Here is a 17,309-nt window from a genome sequence, read left to right on the forward strand (position 1 = left end):
CCCGCCCCCCCCGCCCGGCCCCGCCGCGGGGCCGGGCCCCCCCCCCCCCCGCCCCCCCCCGCGCTGCGCTGGGCCGCCCACCCCCCCCCAGCGCCGCGCCGGGCCGCCCAACCCCCCGCCCCACCCCAGCGCCGCACCGCCGAAACAAACAAAAAAAACCCCTCGAGCGCAGCCCCGCGAACAAAAACAAAAACACCGCGAGCGCCCCCCGCCACCCCAACATTGGCCGCCCCTTATAAGGTGCCGCCCCAAGCACGTGGTTGGTCGGCTGGTGCCTGGAGCCGGCCCTGCCAGGGGATGAAAAACATTGCAGAAAAGGCAAGTGTCTTTGAAAAATAACTGAAAATAGGCTACTGTCTAGTTGTGCACATAGGAAATCTTATTACTATTTCCCTCATCCTCCTTTCCCTTTCCTCCTGTTGTTCATTACATTCATGGATTATAGCTGGTTGTATATTAGGGCCTAATTTTGCAAAGTCTCACCTCATTGTTACCTTGCACTTCCCCTGGCTGTTTGTGGTATCCACCTGTTAGCTCTCATCGTATACTTAGATTGTAAACTCTTTGGTGCAGAGACCACCTTGTTGTTATGTATATATACAGTGCCTGGCAGCAGTGTTGCAAGAGTCAACACCTATGCCAGGGATGATCTCCTGGAAGCTCCTCCCGCTCCTCTGGGCCCTGTGCCGGGACACAGCTCCTGCAGAGTCCTCCAGGCCCTGCACTAGGACGGGGCTCCTGGAGGTTCTTTCCACTCCCTGTGAGCCCTGTGCTGGGACAGGGTTCCAGCAGGCTCCTCCTTCTCCCTGTGGGCCCTGTGCTAGGCCAAAACTCCCGCATGCTCCCTCTGCTCCCGCTGGACCCTGCATCAGGATGGGGTGGCTAGATTTGAGGCTTGGGTCCCCATTTCCTGGTTTGCATGAGGTCCTGCCTGCCACCAGTGCAGTGAGAGGTTGAGAGCCTGCTGTTAGGAAGTGCTGAACTAACAGCAGAAATAGGTCATTCAGGTTAATACGGGGAGGCGTGAGGTACTTTGTTTGATACACTCGTAAATGTTCTGCATTATTAGATCAATAACAGCTCTACAGAGCAAACTTTAGCACACTGCATCCTGGCTATGTGCTAAAGCTGCATCTGCGAGTCAGGCTGTGTACATGGAGCAAGTTATAGTCCCATCTTAGACTTTTTATCACTGGTGGTGCATATTAGTAGCAAGCTCTTCATTGCTAGGAGGGCGATATATGCTTGGGTGAGAAGAGGAGTCACTTCAGAGACTTTCCAAGGAGGGGAAAACACCAACTTACTTTTTATGAACTGGGTTAAGGAGAGGTTTTGCAAGATTTCCGATTTGGATTTAAGCTGGTTCAGTAGGTCTTTGCTCGTCTTAACTTCACTCTTGCTCCCTTTCACCACCTGAGAAAAGACAAAGAGACTTTCAGTTCTGGACACGCTGACAGCTGTTCTACTGAACTCACTTGCTTCTCCAAGCTGCATCACAGCTGTGTTATTTAAAGAAATGAAAACACATTCATTCTGATTTATGGCCCAGCATTCCATCCACAGAGGGATAAAGAGAATGCCCTGTGTTTCACTCGAGAAGGCTCTCAAACAGTTTACAAGTTAAATAAGAATCTTTTCACCCCCCATGGAGAGGCAGCCACTTCTGGGATGGTATGTGGCAGCTGTTTAACAGCAATATATACAGTAGTTATGGGCAAGAAGTGAAGAATACTGTATCCAATTGAAACTGCAAGAGGAATTTAGGACAGCAAAATGCAATTCTCTCTGTTTGAACTTGACCAGGATACCAAGAAAAAGCCCCTACCCAGGTGAAAAATGTCAGGAGGTACTAAATGACCACAAAGGCTCACGACACCTTGGTTTTACAACCCACAACACCTCAACAATCATAACCCCGTGCTTGCGGGAGGCCTGGTTCATTGCTGGCTTAGCAGGAAGAGTGCCAAATACCAAATCACTAACACCCTTCCTGCTTAGGTTAAAAGAGCTCAGAAGATCACAAGCTCAGATGCCATAGCTGCAGGCCACCATGTGCTCAGAGAGGTTAATCAGAGGTTTTCAGTAAAGGTATAATAACTGGATTTTCCTTCCCCGCTTTCATCTGTCAAACTGTAATGAATAGCACCTCATAAATAACAAATTGGGCCATTATCTATGTACAGTAAAGTATGTGCCAGGCTTCTATTAATATAGAAATCCAGGAAAATTAGCTTTAGAGGTGACCAATAGGAAATGGGGCTTATTCACCAGGGGCTGTATTGCACCTATGGAAGCAGGTGAGACTGGGAGTGGGGCTGGAGTCAAGGGAAGCTGCGTACCTAAACCCAGGGCAGAATTCAACCCCCAAGGAAACTAACAGTACCTCTCATCATCCCTTTGACAAATTCCTCCCAAGGCTGGAAGTACAATGAATGTCTAATATTTCTCTGTGTGTACAGTAATGTACTGTCATGTTAATGTATTCACTGCAGTAAAAGACAAGGGCCAGAGAAGGGCAATGACAATGATTAAAGGCATTACAGGGAGGCAGTCCATGAAAGGAGAGATTTTCAAATCCAAGGCCAAACTTTTCAAAACTAGATGAGGAGGGCTCTGAGTTACTACAGAGAATTCTTTCCCAGGTATCTACCTGGTTTTCCGGTTTAGCCCACATGCTCATGGTCTAACTGATCACCATATTTGGGGTTGGGAAGGAATTTTCCCCCGGGTCAGACTGGCAGAGACTCCTGGGATTTATTTATTTATTTTGCCATCCTCTGCAGCATGGCGCACAGGTCACTTGCAGGTTTAAACTAGTGTAAATAGTTAATTCTCTGTAAGTTGAAGTCTTTAAATCATGATTTGAGGATGTTAGTAACTCAGCCAAGGTTAGGGGTCTGTTACAGGAGTGGGTGGGTGAGGTTCTGTGGCCTGCAGTGTGCAGGAGGTCAAACTAGATGATCACGATGGTGCCTTCTGACCTTAAAGTCTATCAGTCTAAAACTTGGATGCCTAAAGCCATACTTAGGGCCTGATCCTGCAGCTGGATCTATGCATGCTAACCCTGCACCCCAGTAGCAGCAGCAGATTCTCATGGCTATGATATAGGCGTGGTGGTGAATGGACTTCCATCTTGAACAGTCCCTTGCAAATCTTCTTCCTTCAACAAGAGTCAATATATGAGGATTAATGGCTTCTTACATCCCTCAATAATGCATCTTCCAACCTCATGTGGTTTGACTCTTGGTCAACTTCCTTCAACCTCAGCTCTACAAACCTGTAGAAGCGTACCTTCCTGTGCACGTTGGACATGACCCCACTATTGTAGTCATCTTGTTCCCAACGAGTGCAAGACAGCAACTTACTGGGCTCATCTAAGTATCTCCTTGTTTGTGACAAAATCAAACCAATAGATGTTAAGAATACACCACAACTTTTGAAGCTGAAAACTGTTTCGTTTCCTCTTCTCTGGTGTTTTTAGTGGCCATTTTTCTTCTCCATATTACAGGATTGTCATCATTACTAAGTTGAACACTTGTATCTTAGTTCTCACACAGACATCTCGCTGCCCTGAGGTCTTTGAAGACAGTGAAATGCCATTGACACAAGACCAATCCGTTGTGTGACTTCTTTGGTTATAGAACCTCCTGCTGCCAGCTGACTCCCAATATATAATAAAACCAGTCACCCATTCAATGTCATTGTCATCTACATGCAGCATCGGCAGGTTGTTCATTTCCATTTTATAGAAGGTGTGCATGGCTTCAGTTTTATCACCACTGATCTTAAGTCCAATAGATTCTGCAGTTTTTCACAGATCTTCCAGCACTGGTTGTAGTTGGTTAGTAGTCTCTCCAAGTAAGACAATAAAATCCGCATACTCGAATTCTTCTAAAGACATATCTTTAAATTTCACACTTCTTACTTTGGTCTCAATCAGCCTTGGCATCAGACAATCTATTAGAATGTTAAATAATGTATTCCTAGCACAATCCTGATTCTATCAAAAACCAGTCTGTAATACAACTGTTGACCCTCATACAACTAAATGTACCATGGTACAGTTCCTCCACCAGGCACATTAACGAAGGCCTCAGGCACCCCATACTGGCATAGCAGTATTCACAGTGCTGATCAATGCTTTGAGGCAAAAGCAGCTGCAAAGTCTATAAATGTAATGTTAACTTCCTTTTGTTGCCCTAGTCATTATTCAATAACATTCTGCAGAGCATATATAGCATGGATTGTAGATCGACTTGTACAGAAACCACAGTTGGGTCCATCTTGGTTCTTCCCATCAATGGTTCTTCGTTATAGCCCCATCCACTATGATTTCTTCCCCCCTCCCTCCGAAGTCCTCTTGCTCAGAAGGATGTGTTTCCTTTCACAAACAGCATTGCCAGTCGGACACACTGCCACCTCCCAGCCAGCAACCTATAGGTGGTATGTCAGATGGTGATGGTATCTGATGAGCCGGACTGTGAGTTCAGCTCCTCAGACATCTTCAGAGGCAAATTCCAACTCCTTCCCCGCTTTCTACAGATACACTTATTCCTGAATCTGTCCCATGTCAGACTAGATGACCCTTGCGGTTCCTTGTAAACCCTATGGTTCTACGATTCGATGGTTCTATGAGTTACTCAGAAGGAAGATCGCCATCTATGGAACCACCAGCACCACTTCCGGAGTATCAGGGTGTTCCACCAGGAAGCCTTAGGGAGACACGACCAGGCTGGCCTTCCTTTAGCTTGAGCTAACTGAGAGGCTCATGCTGTGCCACTCTGTGATACTACGCGAATGGGATATTGTAGGTATACTGGCCCTTTGGTACCTTCCTTGAGACCCTGCAGACACGGTCCACTCAGCTTGGAGTTATGCCCCTAGAGAGAGACCCCACGGAGCCAAACAGTGATGTGGGGACTTGAGGTCAAATCCCAGCAGGCGTTGGGACCAGGTTTTCTGATTGTCTTTTGGGGGGGGACTCACTGAGCTGACAATAGCTGGGGGAAGCCCCAGACTTCCTATGCATGCTTGAGTTAATGAGGTGTAGCTGAGTCCAGCTAGGTTCAGAAAGAGGCAGATCTCCTTTCCACAGAGGAAACAGATGGAAGTTGTCTGCTAGCAGGATAGGGCTCTGGTGAGAAAAATAGTGTCCCTATCTAGGTGGTATTTCATCTGCAGGGAGAGCACCCACAGGCTTTGCCAATCTAGTTTTATTTTGGATGCACTAGAAAAAAATAACATATAAATACCCCCAGAATGCAAGAGAGAGATTTTCTCTGCTTAACCTGGAGCTCCTGCTGAGGTCTCTCCTGCTGTGCAGAAGGTAGCCCTTGAGACTTAGTGAAAAACATGGTGACAGGTACTATTTTAATATTAAATAAATAAGGGATAAAAATCCATCAGGCCACAAAAAATCAATTCAGAATGAATTTCCTCAGTTAATGAGCAGGTCAAGCGCCCATCAAACAGCTCATTATACCTCCTCCAGCAAATGCTGGTCCCCTTTAGTTTTTTTTATTTTTGTGTGTGCTTTCTTAAAACAACCAACCTGCAGGGGACTCATTTATATTACACTGGATAATTATTTTTAGCAATTGGTTGCTTCTGTTTTTAAAACTTTGTGCTGAAAATCTGAACACGGAGACAAATCCATCCCTGTTGCCTTCTTGTGCCATGGCCGCTCACACATTAGTGACACAAACACACCCTGTTAATTTGGTTCCTCAAATAATACAGCGTATTTCTAACACCTTCTGCAAGTGCCTTACAAACATTAATGAAAGAATCCTCACAACATCCCAACCCAGGAGGTAGGCCAGTGTGGTTACCCCCATTTTGTATATGGGGAAACTGAGGCACAAAGGTTGAGTGAGTTGCCCGTGTCTGATAGGAAGCCTGTGACAATACTTTTCTGATTGATCGTCATGTACTTTAATCACAAGTCAACCCTTCCCCCATGCTGGCAAGCTCAATTTAGATGTGGTTTTAGAATAGCCTCTCCAGAATTCTGCCTCAGTGTTTTCCTTCAAGCTGTTCATGTTTAATGGAAGTACCAAAAATAGGTAATATAAGTGGCTGCATAACTGTCAAAGAGCCTTAAAGGGGCTTTGTTCCATAAACCAGTCTGGCTCAAGCTAAAAATTAGAGACGTTATCTTCACTTCACTTCCTGAACACTACTGCAATATAATGGTGCTGGTGCAGAACAGGGGCCACGTGTCTCTTCCAGAGGGCTCCCCATTCGGCACTCGGTGAAGTCCGTTACGATCCCTCAGAATGGGCGAGGCAACATCCAGGTGAAGTTGTGATTTACTCAGACTCTGATTTGCTGAATACCCTTGACTCCTGTCGGCGTCCTCATTGCTCCTGAACTCTTCTAACTGACGCTGGTAGGAGTTGTGGGGGCTCAGCACGTGCTAGGAGGCTCTCAGCACATTGTGGGTTCAAGCAGCTAGACCCCCCCCAGCCTGGCCCCGTGAGAGCAGACTGCTGCACCTGCGCAGAGCCCATAGACGTCAGTGGGGCACCATATGGGCTCAGCAGCTCACCCACCAGTTGTATAGCACAGGGTCATTGTTGAAAATCCAGATTTCTTCAAGTAAAAAAGTAAATGAAATAACCAGCCCAGACATTGCCCTGTGCTAACCTTGGCAGTCAGGAAAAGGCCTGATCAGACACCCATATATGGGAATAATCATAATAATTAATAGTAGCTCCCCCTGACCTCATCTGAAGCTGGAAGCGCCGCTAGAAATCAGGCTCTAAAGCTTTAGGGCAAGTTTCTCTCCTTTAACCCATACTGCAGAGCTTTGCTACATATTCCGTCTAATCTACCAATTGAGTGCCCAGTCACTTGTGTTACTTCTATTGATGTTATCCCCACTGTGGCACTGACAGGGAGCCTGACTGTGAAGTTTCTAATGCAGGCCTGTACATTGTAACAGAGATTAAATGCCCCACGAGGAGTCAGGGCACTTCACACCGGAAATGTGAGGCGGATGGAACGCTGCATGCAGAGCCGGGGGCTGTGACATGCCAGCAATACAAAGGGATGGGCACTGCTGATGGAATGCTGCATGGCAAGAGAGGAAATGTCACAACTCGCAAGCAGGCTGGCTAACCTAGTGAGGAGGGCTTTAAACTAGGTTCACCAGGGGAAGGAGACCAAAGCCCTGAGGTAAATGGGGAAATGGGATCCTGGGAGGAAGCACAAGCAGGAGAGCGCAAGAGGGGAGGACTCCTGTCTCATACTGAGAAAGAGGGACGATCAATGAGTTATCTTAAGTGCCTATACACAAATGCAAGAAGCCTGGGAAACAAGCAGGGAGAACTGGAAGTCCTGGCACAGTCAACTGTGATGTGATTGGAATAACAGAGACTTGGTGGGATAACTCACATGACTGGAGTACTGTCATGGATGGATATAAACTGTTCAGGAAGGACAGGCAGGGCAGAAAAGGTGGGGGAGTTGCGTTGTATGTAAGAGAGGAGTATGACTGCTCAGAGCTCCGGTATGAAACTGCAGAAAAACCTGAGAGTCTCTGGATAAAGTTGAGAAGTGTGAGCAACAAGGGTGATGTCATGGTCGGAGTCTGCTATAGACCACCAGACCAGGGGGATGAGGTGGACGAGGCTTTCTTCCGGCAACTAACAGAAGTTGCTATATCTCAGGCCCTGGTTCTCATGGGAGACTTTAATCACCCTGATATCTGCTGGGAGAGCAATACAGCAGTGCACAGACAATCCAGGAAGTTTTTGGAAAGTGTAGGGGACAATTTCCTGGTGCAAGTGCTGGAGGAACCAACTAGGGGCAGAGCTCTTCTTGACCTGCTGCTCACAAACAAGGAAGAATTGCCAGGGGAAGCAAAAGTGGATGGGAACCTGGGAGGCAGTGACAATGAGATGTTCAAGTTCAGGATCCTGACAAAAGGAAGAAAGGAGAGCAGCAGAATACAGACCCTAGACGTCAGAAAAGCAGAGTTTGACTTCCTCAAGGAACTGATGGGCAGGATCCCCTGGGAGAATAACATGAAGGGCAAAGGGGTCCAGGAGAGCTGGCTGTATTTTAAAGAATCCTTATTGCGGTTGCAGGAACAAACCATCCCGATGTGTAGAAAGTATAGTAAATATGGCAGGCGACCAGCTTGGCTTAACAGTGAAATCCTTGCTGACCTTAAACGCAAAAAAGAAGCTTACAAGAAGTGGAAGATTGGACAAATGACCAGGGAGGAGTATAAAAATATTGCTCAGGCATGCAAGAGTGAAATCAGGAAGGCCAAATCGCACTTGGAGTTGCAACTAGCAAGAGATGTTAAGAGTAACAAGAAGGGTTTCTTCAGGTATGTTAGCAACAAGAAGAAAGTCAAGGAAAGTGTGGGCCCCTTACTGAATGGGGGAAGCAACCTAGTGACAGAGGATGTGGAAAAAGCTAATGTACTCAATGCTTTTTTTGCCTCTGTCTTCACAAACAAGGTCAGCTCCCAGACTGCAGGACTGGGCAGCACAGTATGGGGAGGAGGTGACCAGCCCTCCGTGGAGAAAGAAGTGGTTCGGGACTATTTAGAAAAACTGGATGAGCACAAATCCATGGGGCCGGATGCGCTGCATCCGAGAGTGCTAAAGGAGTTGGCGGATGTGATTGCGGAGCCATTGGCCATCATCTTTGAAAACTCCTGGCGGTTGGGGGATTCTGGGCTAGAGGGACCATTGGTCTGACCCAGTCTGGCCGTTCTTATATAAGAGAAGGTGTCATCCACTTGTTGTACCACTTTATAGCAGGATTGTTTCACATAATTTCAAATGTCAGAGAATGAAATTTAAATCAATAGGTGGTTGTAGGCAAGACATTTCTTGTACATGACCCATGAGGAATAAGGATAATTCCTTACATTTATATAATGCTGGTATCTAAAGGGAACCTGCATTACATTCAAACCTTATATAGGATTCCCTTTACTCACCAATGAATTGCAGGCACTGTGGAAATGATTTAACAACAACACTACATCACAGTTTAGCATTGGAAGGGAAGATGAATATGGTGCCCAAGTGAAACTACAGGGAAGGTTTTAGTAAGCAGAATGTAATTACCTGGATTGGAAAATGATAAGGAGACCAGGGACAGACTTTGGGACATTAGCTAATCCCTAAGTGTTAAATATGCTGGGCATGTGTCAATCTCTGTCGTTTCAAATGAGCCAATAGGTGGTGCTATGTCAGTGAGGGGGATGAAGCTAAGCTGGAGCTATTGGAAGGGTCTAGTCCTGATCTGACATGCCTCCTTCCTGCCAAAAACCCCTTTTTCCTTCCTCAGCATGAGATCCTGATAGCTTGGCTGTGACTGCACCTAGAATATTGCTGTCAGGCACCTCTGTACTAGAAAGATACTGACAAACTGGAGGAGTTCACAGATTAACAAAAGAAGAAGAAGATGATGATGATGATGATGATCAAGGGCTGGAGGGACTGATTTCTGAGGAAAGATTAAAAAAGCTAACTATGACCCCGACCCTGCAAACACTTACAAATATGTTTAACATTAAGTAGACGAGTAGTTCAATTCATTTCAATAGGATTGAGTAAAATTAATCACATGTCTACGGGTTTGTAGAATCAGGGTCTAAATCTATCTTGACTAAGGAATGACTACAGGAGGTAAATGATTGTCTACAAACACCGGTGGGATGCACTATTATTTATTATGAATAGAATGGCAGTGTGTTGGGAAACCTGGTCCCTGTCTCAGACAAAGTGTTATTTATGGTGATCCATGGGGTATAACTAAGACGGAATGAAAGCAGCGAAGGGAAAATGTAGACTGAGAATCAGACAAATGAGATGGATTTGACTGTGGGATAGTCTCCCATCACTTAGATCCCATCACTTGGGTCATTTAAATTGAGGCTGGAGAAAACCCTAGGACATGGACAACAGAGAACAACCCTGCCTTGGCCCCAGGGAGAGAGATAAGATGTGCCAATTGATCTTTTTCATCTGAGGAGATATTGGGCTAAATTATGTCTACTTCTTGTGGGTTTACTAGAGGGGAGAGAAAGTGTAGGGAGCCCTTTCCCTCCTTAGCTCTTCTGGGCAAGGGTCAATCATCATCTGGCTCCCAGGGCTGTGGAGGACATGAGGCAAAGTTGGCTGGAAAGCAACTAATGCTGCTGGCAGTGCTAGTGCCCCCAAAATCAGCAGAACCTTCAATCTGCCTAGCTATAGATCTCCTCCCTTGTTGGTGTGGGTAACAGATAGGCTTCCTGCTTATTAGGACATTGGGTACCAAAAATTGGCACAAGGCCTGAAAAGGCCAGTGTCCAAATCTGGTCCCAGAATTGAAGCACAGAATTAGTGGGGCAGTGAGGTACTGTTTCTGTCCGTGCTGTGTCAGCACTGTGGATAGACCGAGGATGTTTCAGTGTCTTCTTGTGTTACTCTATTTCGGGCACATTACCTGGTTTCTTTTATAACTGATTTAGTCCCATTTTGTTAAGGTGGCCAGACAGGATACTGGGCTAGATGGACCTTTGGTCTGACCCAATATGGTTCTTATGTTAGACAACCAAAGTCCTACAAAAGGATCATTCTTCCACTACTGAAATACAGCCACCGCCATGGTGGAAGTTGAGAGCCATTACTTATCAGGAACAATATACAACACTTTTTAGGCAGGGATGTTTAGACAAATTACAATTTAAAATAAGGTGGAATGGAGGCAGGCAGAATGTAATTACCCAGAGTGGAGTATGACCAGGATATCAAGATTAGCACCAATTCTCTTACAAAACATGCCATGGGATCTTTAGCAACCAGGGCCTCAGTTTTATGTCTCATCTGAAAGAACAATTCAAACCATTCTTTGTGCTATTGCAGCAAATCATCTACCAGAAACTAGGAGCTGCAGAGAGCAAAGTCCCTGCAAAGCTTGTAAACCTATTTGCTCTTCAGTATGAGCATGGACATGTTCTTTGGGCTCTTGAGGAAGATAGAAACCCTGATAATAAGAAAAACAAACTGCTCTTATGTCAATGGGAGCCAGTGGTAGATGCACAGGAACACCCAAGGGTAGGATGTGGCTCCAAATGTGGAGATACACTGAGATCTACAACCAGCATTTCAAACCTCTTTTCTTATGCAGTGTTGGAACACAACATCCCTCTGAAACACCACCATTGCAGCAGAATGTCAATGCTTTCAATAGCAATACTTAGCTATGCAGAGCAAAGATCTCCTAGTGCTTTACAAAGCCAGAGAGGTATCATTAGCTATGTTAGGAAAATTAATGTCGCTCAGGGGTGTGAAAAAAACACACCCATGAGCGACATACGTTTCGCTGGCATAAGTGGCAGTGTGCACAGCGCTATGTCAGAACAAGGAGCAATGGTCTCAAGTTGCAGTGGGGGAGGTCTAAGTTGGATATTAGGAAAAACTATTTCACTAGGAGGGTGGTAAAGCACTGGAATGGGTTACCTAGGGAGGTGGTGGAATCTCCTTCCTTAGAGGTTTTTAAGGCCCGGCTTGACAAAGCCCTGGCTGGGATGATTTAGTTGGGGTTGGTCCTGCTTTGAGCAGGGGGTTGGACTAGATGATCTCCTGAGGTCTCTTTCAACCCTAATCTTCTATGATTCTTCTATGATTCTATGTCGGCGGGAGAGCTTCTCCCACCGACATAGTTATTGCTGCTAGTTGAGGTGGTTTTACTATGTCCATGGGGGAACTCTCTCCTGTCGGCATAGAGCGGCTACACTGCGACTTTACAGTGGTGCAGGTGCATCGGTACAGCTGTGCCACTGTGAGCTCGCTAGTGTAGACATGGCCCAAGTGACTTGCCCAAGGTCACAGAGCTGGAATAGATCCAGAGTTGCTTGACTCTCAATCCAGTGCCCCCCTATTCATTGGCCCATACCACCCCCGACAGTGTTACTGAAACACTGGGCAGCATGGAAAGTGCCTATTGTTCCATGAAGCCATTATGTTGCACAGCACTCAAGTGGTTATATGTATTTAGGTTTGGGAGCATTAAAAAGAGGAGGAACAGCAAAAGGGAGTAATCTGAAATCTCTCACTCCTCTGGGCTAGCACATTGGAGGCAATTCACTTATAAATGGTGATAGCTGAGACTGGCCTCTGATGCAGCTGCTGATTTGTCCCTGAACCCAAAGGAAAGTCAAAGGTTTAAAGGGAGTAACATGGTGGGAACAAGAGGGACACTACTGTACCAGTCTCAGCCTGGTTGAGGATGGTTGAGGAGAAAGATCTTGGGGAAAGAACTGTACAACTGAGAAGCTGACTCATCAGCAGAAGTGCCCGTGAAAGGCATTTCCAAACACCATGAGTATAATATCTTACATTTAGACCACATCCCTTTAGTTAGAAGGGTCCCACAGTGCCATTCCGACTACGTATTATGAGCATAAGTATAATATGCCCACCACTGATGTGCAGTCACTTGTGAGATAGAGCAATGGTTGCTCATGGAAGTATTCCCATGGACTTCAAAGGGGCTACTTAAATGAGTAAAGGTTGCAGGATTAGCCCCTTCAACAGGAAATGAAAAATCACTTCACCAGTTGAAACAAAATGCGTCGTGTTATGTAGCAAAATATACTAATCCACAGTAGAATTTGGGGAAGTATTTGTGAAAAGTACCATGGGTCACATGGTCAGGGACAGATGTGTAGTCATGTTGCTTAACACACTACTGGAAGGCACTCAGATACTACAGGGATGAGCATGGTATAAGAACCTATACAGAATAGAATAGAATAGAATAGAATAGAATAGAATAAGGATTCAATACCATTGTTTTTTGAACCTCTGGAGAGGGAAGAGTGCCACCTACTAAACTGTCAGCAGCACTCTGGGTTTTTCTTGGTAGTCTTTTACCAAAGTACTGACCAGGCTGGACTCTGCTTGGTTATCAGATCTGAGCTAGTAAGGGCTGCAGACACTAGAGAAGAGTTCAAATCAGAACATCCGTCAGAAGCCCTTTTTACTTTCGAGAAGTTTGAATCTGGATACAAACTTCACAGCTCACAGTCATCTCTAGAAGGCACGTGGCCCACAAGGGAAGCAGAGAGGGGAGAGAGGTGGCATGTGTACAACAGCACATTTATAACATCTCCTCACAGCATATTGATATTCGATACCTTATCCCACTTCAGCATCACTCCATTGCCCAACCAGCCTCAAGAAATTCTCACTGAGACCATCATCCCCTCACACCCCAATCTAGAGTGAACCCACCTGCCATGGGAGCTAAGAGAACTTAATTGTTTAAACCAGCTGAACGATTTGTGCAGCTGACCTTGCCTGTCTCCATTCCTGTTCTTACCTCTTTAGGCATTTCTTTTGGGAAGAAGAAATAAGGGATGGCAGATAAAGCCACGAGAGTGGCTGCGACCAGGAAGCCGAGCCACCAGGCTCCAACCCATCGAGGATCTTTGTTAGTGAGCTGAATTTCCTCTGAAATACAAGCAAATAAACACAAAATAGAAACACAGATGACGGGAAGAAGTGAGGGCCACCACTGTCTCCAACTCTACCCCTCTGACTGCAGGAAATAGGTTCTATTGGATGTGTCCATCTGTCCCTAACAAATGAATTTTGCTCAGTGCTCCAGAGCAGTGGCTCCCACGCTGGGAGCTGTGGATCCCTGGAGGTCTGCAGAACATTTGCGGGTGGCCCATGGAGAGCTGACCGATCACATAATACTGAATCTCTTCCTTGCTTCCACCTGCTAAATAGCATTAAAGGCAGCTAGAAATCCACTAAATAATAAATGTTAATTTAAGCATCTGATTTTAGGCACCCAAGTTTGAATATTTTGGCTTTAATAACTTGGCTACTCTCAGTGGTCAAGCCAGGAGTAGGACCCAGGAAACCAGACTCCCATTCTGCTAGTCTAAACAGTTAGACAACACTAGGGTGACCAGACAGCAAATGTGAAAAATCGAGACGGAGTCGGGGGTAATAGGAGCCTATATAAGAAAAGGACCCAAAAATCAGGACTGTCACTATAAAATTGGGACATCTGGTCACCCTATACAACACTCCCTTTTAAGGCATCTCCAACATACAGGCCAAATTGACCAATTTTACAAAATCCTTTGGTAACTTCGATCTCTTCCTCCCCCTTCTGCTTTTTCCTCTAGTTCGAATGACCATTGTCCCCCTGGTTGCATGACCAGACAGAACATCTGGAATGTTTTTTTTCCCTTTCCCATGAAGTAAGAGCAGCACCCTGCCAAAGATTACATACACTGTGGGAAGGGTACTTGGCCTAAATAAAACATGATCTTCAGAAGTCAGGATGCAATTTCTCAATATGATGAGTTTAAACCAGGAAATATTTCTACAGATCATGGAATTCCTGTGGTTAGAAATTAATTTTAAGCCTAGTTCTAGGAAACTAGTCCTAAAGGATAAGTGAACAGCATCTCTTACACAACTGTGATGTAATAACCTCCTACTCCCACAATGCACATAGCCAGTTGTGCAGTGCCGTATGTGGAGGTTAAAATTCCTTCCGGAATCCCACATGGACAAGGTTTAGCCAAGAATCATGAGATTGGGTTAGCCGTATTTCTGCATGACTACCTACCACTGCCACCACTTTCTGAGCTTCCCCCTTTCCCTCCCACCCAATAGCCAATTACATTCCTATCTGAAGACAGCATACGTAGAGGGAGCTCTAACTCCAGTTACTCAGACATATTCCTCACTTAGCTTTAGTCTAAGGCAGTGGTTCCCAAACTTTAACAGCCCGCGAACCCCTTTCTCTAAATTGTGAAATCTCGTGAACCCCCTTCTAAAAATGAATATTTCCAGGATTTTAAATTTAAATTTCCTCAGTGTGATGGATGCGCTTGCTTTGCTCTGCATAGCTCTTTGAAGTCCGGAACCTTTGGAGAAAGATAAAGTCTCAGGTCTGGTTCGGCATCAAGTCTGTTTCTGTATTTCGTTTTCAGATGTGCATACGAGGAAAACGCTTTCTCGCATAAGTATGTTGTTGAAAATGGTAACAAAACTGCAGCAGCTTTTTCTGCCAGAAGGGGATACTCGTTTCTTAAACTCAGCCAAAAGTTGATCAATGACAGATTTCTGAAACTCCTTCTCAGTTCGTAATCACAGGAGATCTCAATCAATTTCTCGTTTTCCTCAGTGTTCAATATCTGTGTTGAGAAAGTGTATATCATCAAAAGGGTTGCGAATCCAGTCATTATCGCCTGATATAGCTGGAAAGTAATCCCTGAATGTTGTGCAAAGTCCTTTTAGGTGTGCAGTTATATTGGTTTTAGTGCACTGATCCAACTGAAGTTTATGTTCTGCCAGGAAGTCATGAAGATTACTGAAACACTCAGTTTGATTGTTTTCCAAACAACTTTCCCAGAACTGCAACTTCTTTATCATGGATTCAACTCGGTCTTGCACATTGAAAACTGTTATATTGAGACCTTGAAGAGATAAATTTAGGTCATTAATTCTTGAGAAAATATCTGCTAAATAAGCTAGGCTCTGGAGCCAGACATTATTTTCCATACAGCTGGCAAAGTGGAAAGGGTGGCTGTTGAAAAAAACTAGGATTTCCGTTCTAAGCTCAAACAAGCGCACCAGGATTTTGCCCCGTGAGAGCCATCTAACTTCAGTGTGGGTCAACAGACAATCGTGTATACTACCCATTTCTTCACAAAGTACGTGAAATATTCTGGAATTTGTTGGCCGTGATTTTATGAAATTCACCATTTTCACTGCATTGTCCAGCACTTCCTTCAGTCCCTCAGGCATGCGTTTTGTTGCGAGGGCTTGTCTATGGATGCTGCAATGAGTCCAAGAGACTTTTGATGCAACCTTTTTTGCTCGAGCTACAAATCCAGTATACTTCCCCGTCATTGATGTGGCCCCATCAGTGCAAATGCCTAGGCAACGGGACCATTCTATTTCCTTTTCTTGAAAATATGCATTAGTCAGATTGAAGATATCTTCTCCAGTTGTACGTTCTTCCAGTGGTCGGCAAAACAACAAGTCTTCTTCAACCAGACCTTCATTCACATAACGTACAAACAGTAGCAAAATAGCTAGATTAGCTACATCAGTTGATTCATCCAACTGTATAGCATAATATGGACTATTTTTCACTCTCTGTACAATTGTGGTCTCTACATTATTTGACATGTCATTAATTCTTCGTGACAACGTATTATTGGACAAAGGTACCATGTCAATCCTTTTTGCAGCCTTTTCTCCGAGCATGCAATGAACTACGTCTTTTATACATGGACCAATCAAGCTCTCTGCTATGGTATGGGCTTCTGATGCTTTAGCTACTCGGTAGCTCACGCGGTATGATGCTTCAAGTGCATTTTCATTATCAGTACTTGCTTTGGATATAAAACTGGTAATGTCACTTTTCCTCTCAGCTAATTTTCGCTTGAAAAAATCAACAGGCTTGTCGAGTTGTGCAGGATGCCTAGTTTCTAAATGGCGCCGAAGTAGAGAAGGTTTGAGGCTGCTGTTTGCTAGAACATCACCACAAATCACACACAGTGGTTTTGGACATTCTTGATCACCAATGCATGTAAAGCCATATTTTATATAATCATCATCATATTTTCTTTTCTTTGTAAGTGACTTTCCAGGACCATCATGATCATTAGATGTAGATTTTCCACAGTGTGGACTTGAGGAAACACTAGCTGATTCTTGCGTCTTTACATTTTCCTTTTTCAGCACTTATCCATTGAACTTGTGTACAAAAGTTCCAATAAAAACAACACAGAGAGACTGCTAACAACCAATAAACTAGAAAATGAGAAGATTCACTCAAGTCTCACTGAAGCAAAACAGCACTCCAGAGAGAATGACAATTACAGAGGCACCTTAACACTGCTACACTGGCTACAATGTGCTTCCGGCTGGTTTGGCTCCCAAACAGCTTTTCTTCCGCCACGAGGTTTCTCCCTAGGAGGGTGTCCTGCGAGGGACAAATTAGCTTGGACCACCCCCCACGTACAGCATTGCTCCTGCTAACTCTGCCCTCCATGCCAACTTCCCCTGTCTGACAAAGACAGCAGTCCGAGCTGCCACCTGCAGGTCTGGGGGTCTCAGCTGCCAACCTGCCCACCACAGGGCTCAGGCTACTGGCCCCGCACCAGGGCCTGGGCTGCTGGATCCACACTCCCTGGGGCTCCTGCTGCTGGACCCCATTGACCGCCCCGGTCAACTGAGCTCCACTGAGCTTGTGCTGCAGGTCCCACTGACCGCTGGGGCTCGGGGCTGCCGGCTCCCGCGCTGACAGGGGCAGGGCTC

General features: G+C 45.4%; 1 protein-coding gene across 2 annotated transcripts in view; it reads right to left on the reverse strand.

The window, feature by feature from the left end:
• SLCO2B1 (solute carrier organic anion transporter family member 2B1) overlaps positions 1-17,309 on the reverse strand; it is a 100,013-nt gene that overhangs the window by 42,323 nt on the left and 40,381 nt on the right. For both annotated transcript variants that reach the window (XM_024217631.1, XM_024217636.1), the window contains 2 exons: positions 13,336-13,466; positions 1,305-1,413 (listed from right to left, as the gene is read on the reverse strand). In XM_024217631.1, coding sequence (XP_024073399.1) covers positions 1,305-1,413; positions 13,336-13,466 — 240 coding nt within the window. The remainder of the gene's footprint in view (positions 1-1,304; positions 1,414-13,335; positions 13,467-17,309) is intronic.

This window comes from Terrapene carolina, unplaced genomic scaffold (genome assembly GCF_002925995.2).
Source record: "Terrapene carolina triunguis isolate 2854851 unplaced genomic scaffold, T_m_triunguis-2.0 Scaffold244, whole genome shotgun sequence".
Taxonomy (NCBI): Eukaryota; Metazoa; Chordata; order Testudines; family Emydidae; genus Terrapene; species Terrapene triunguis.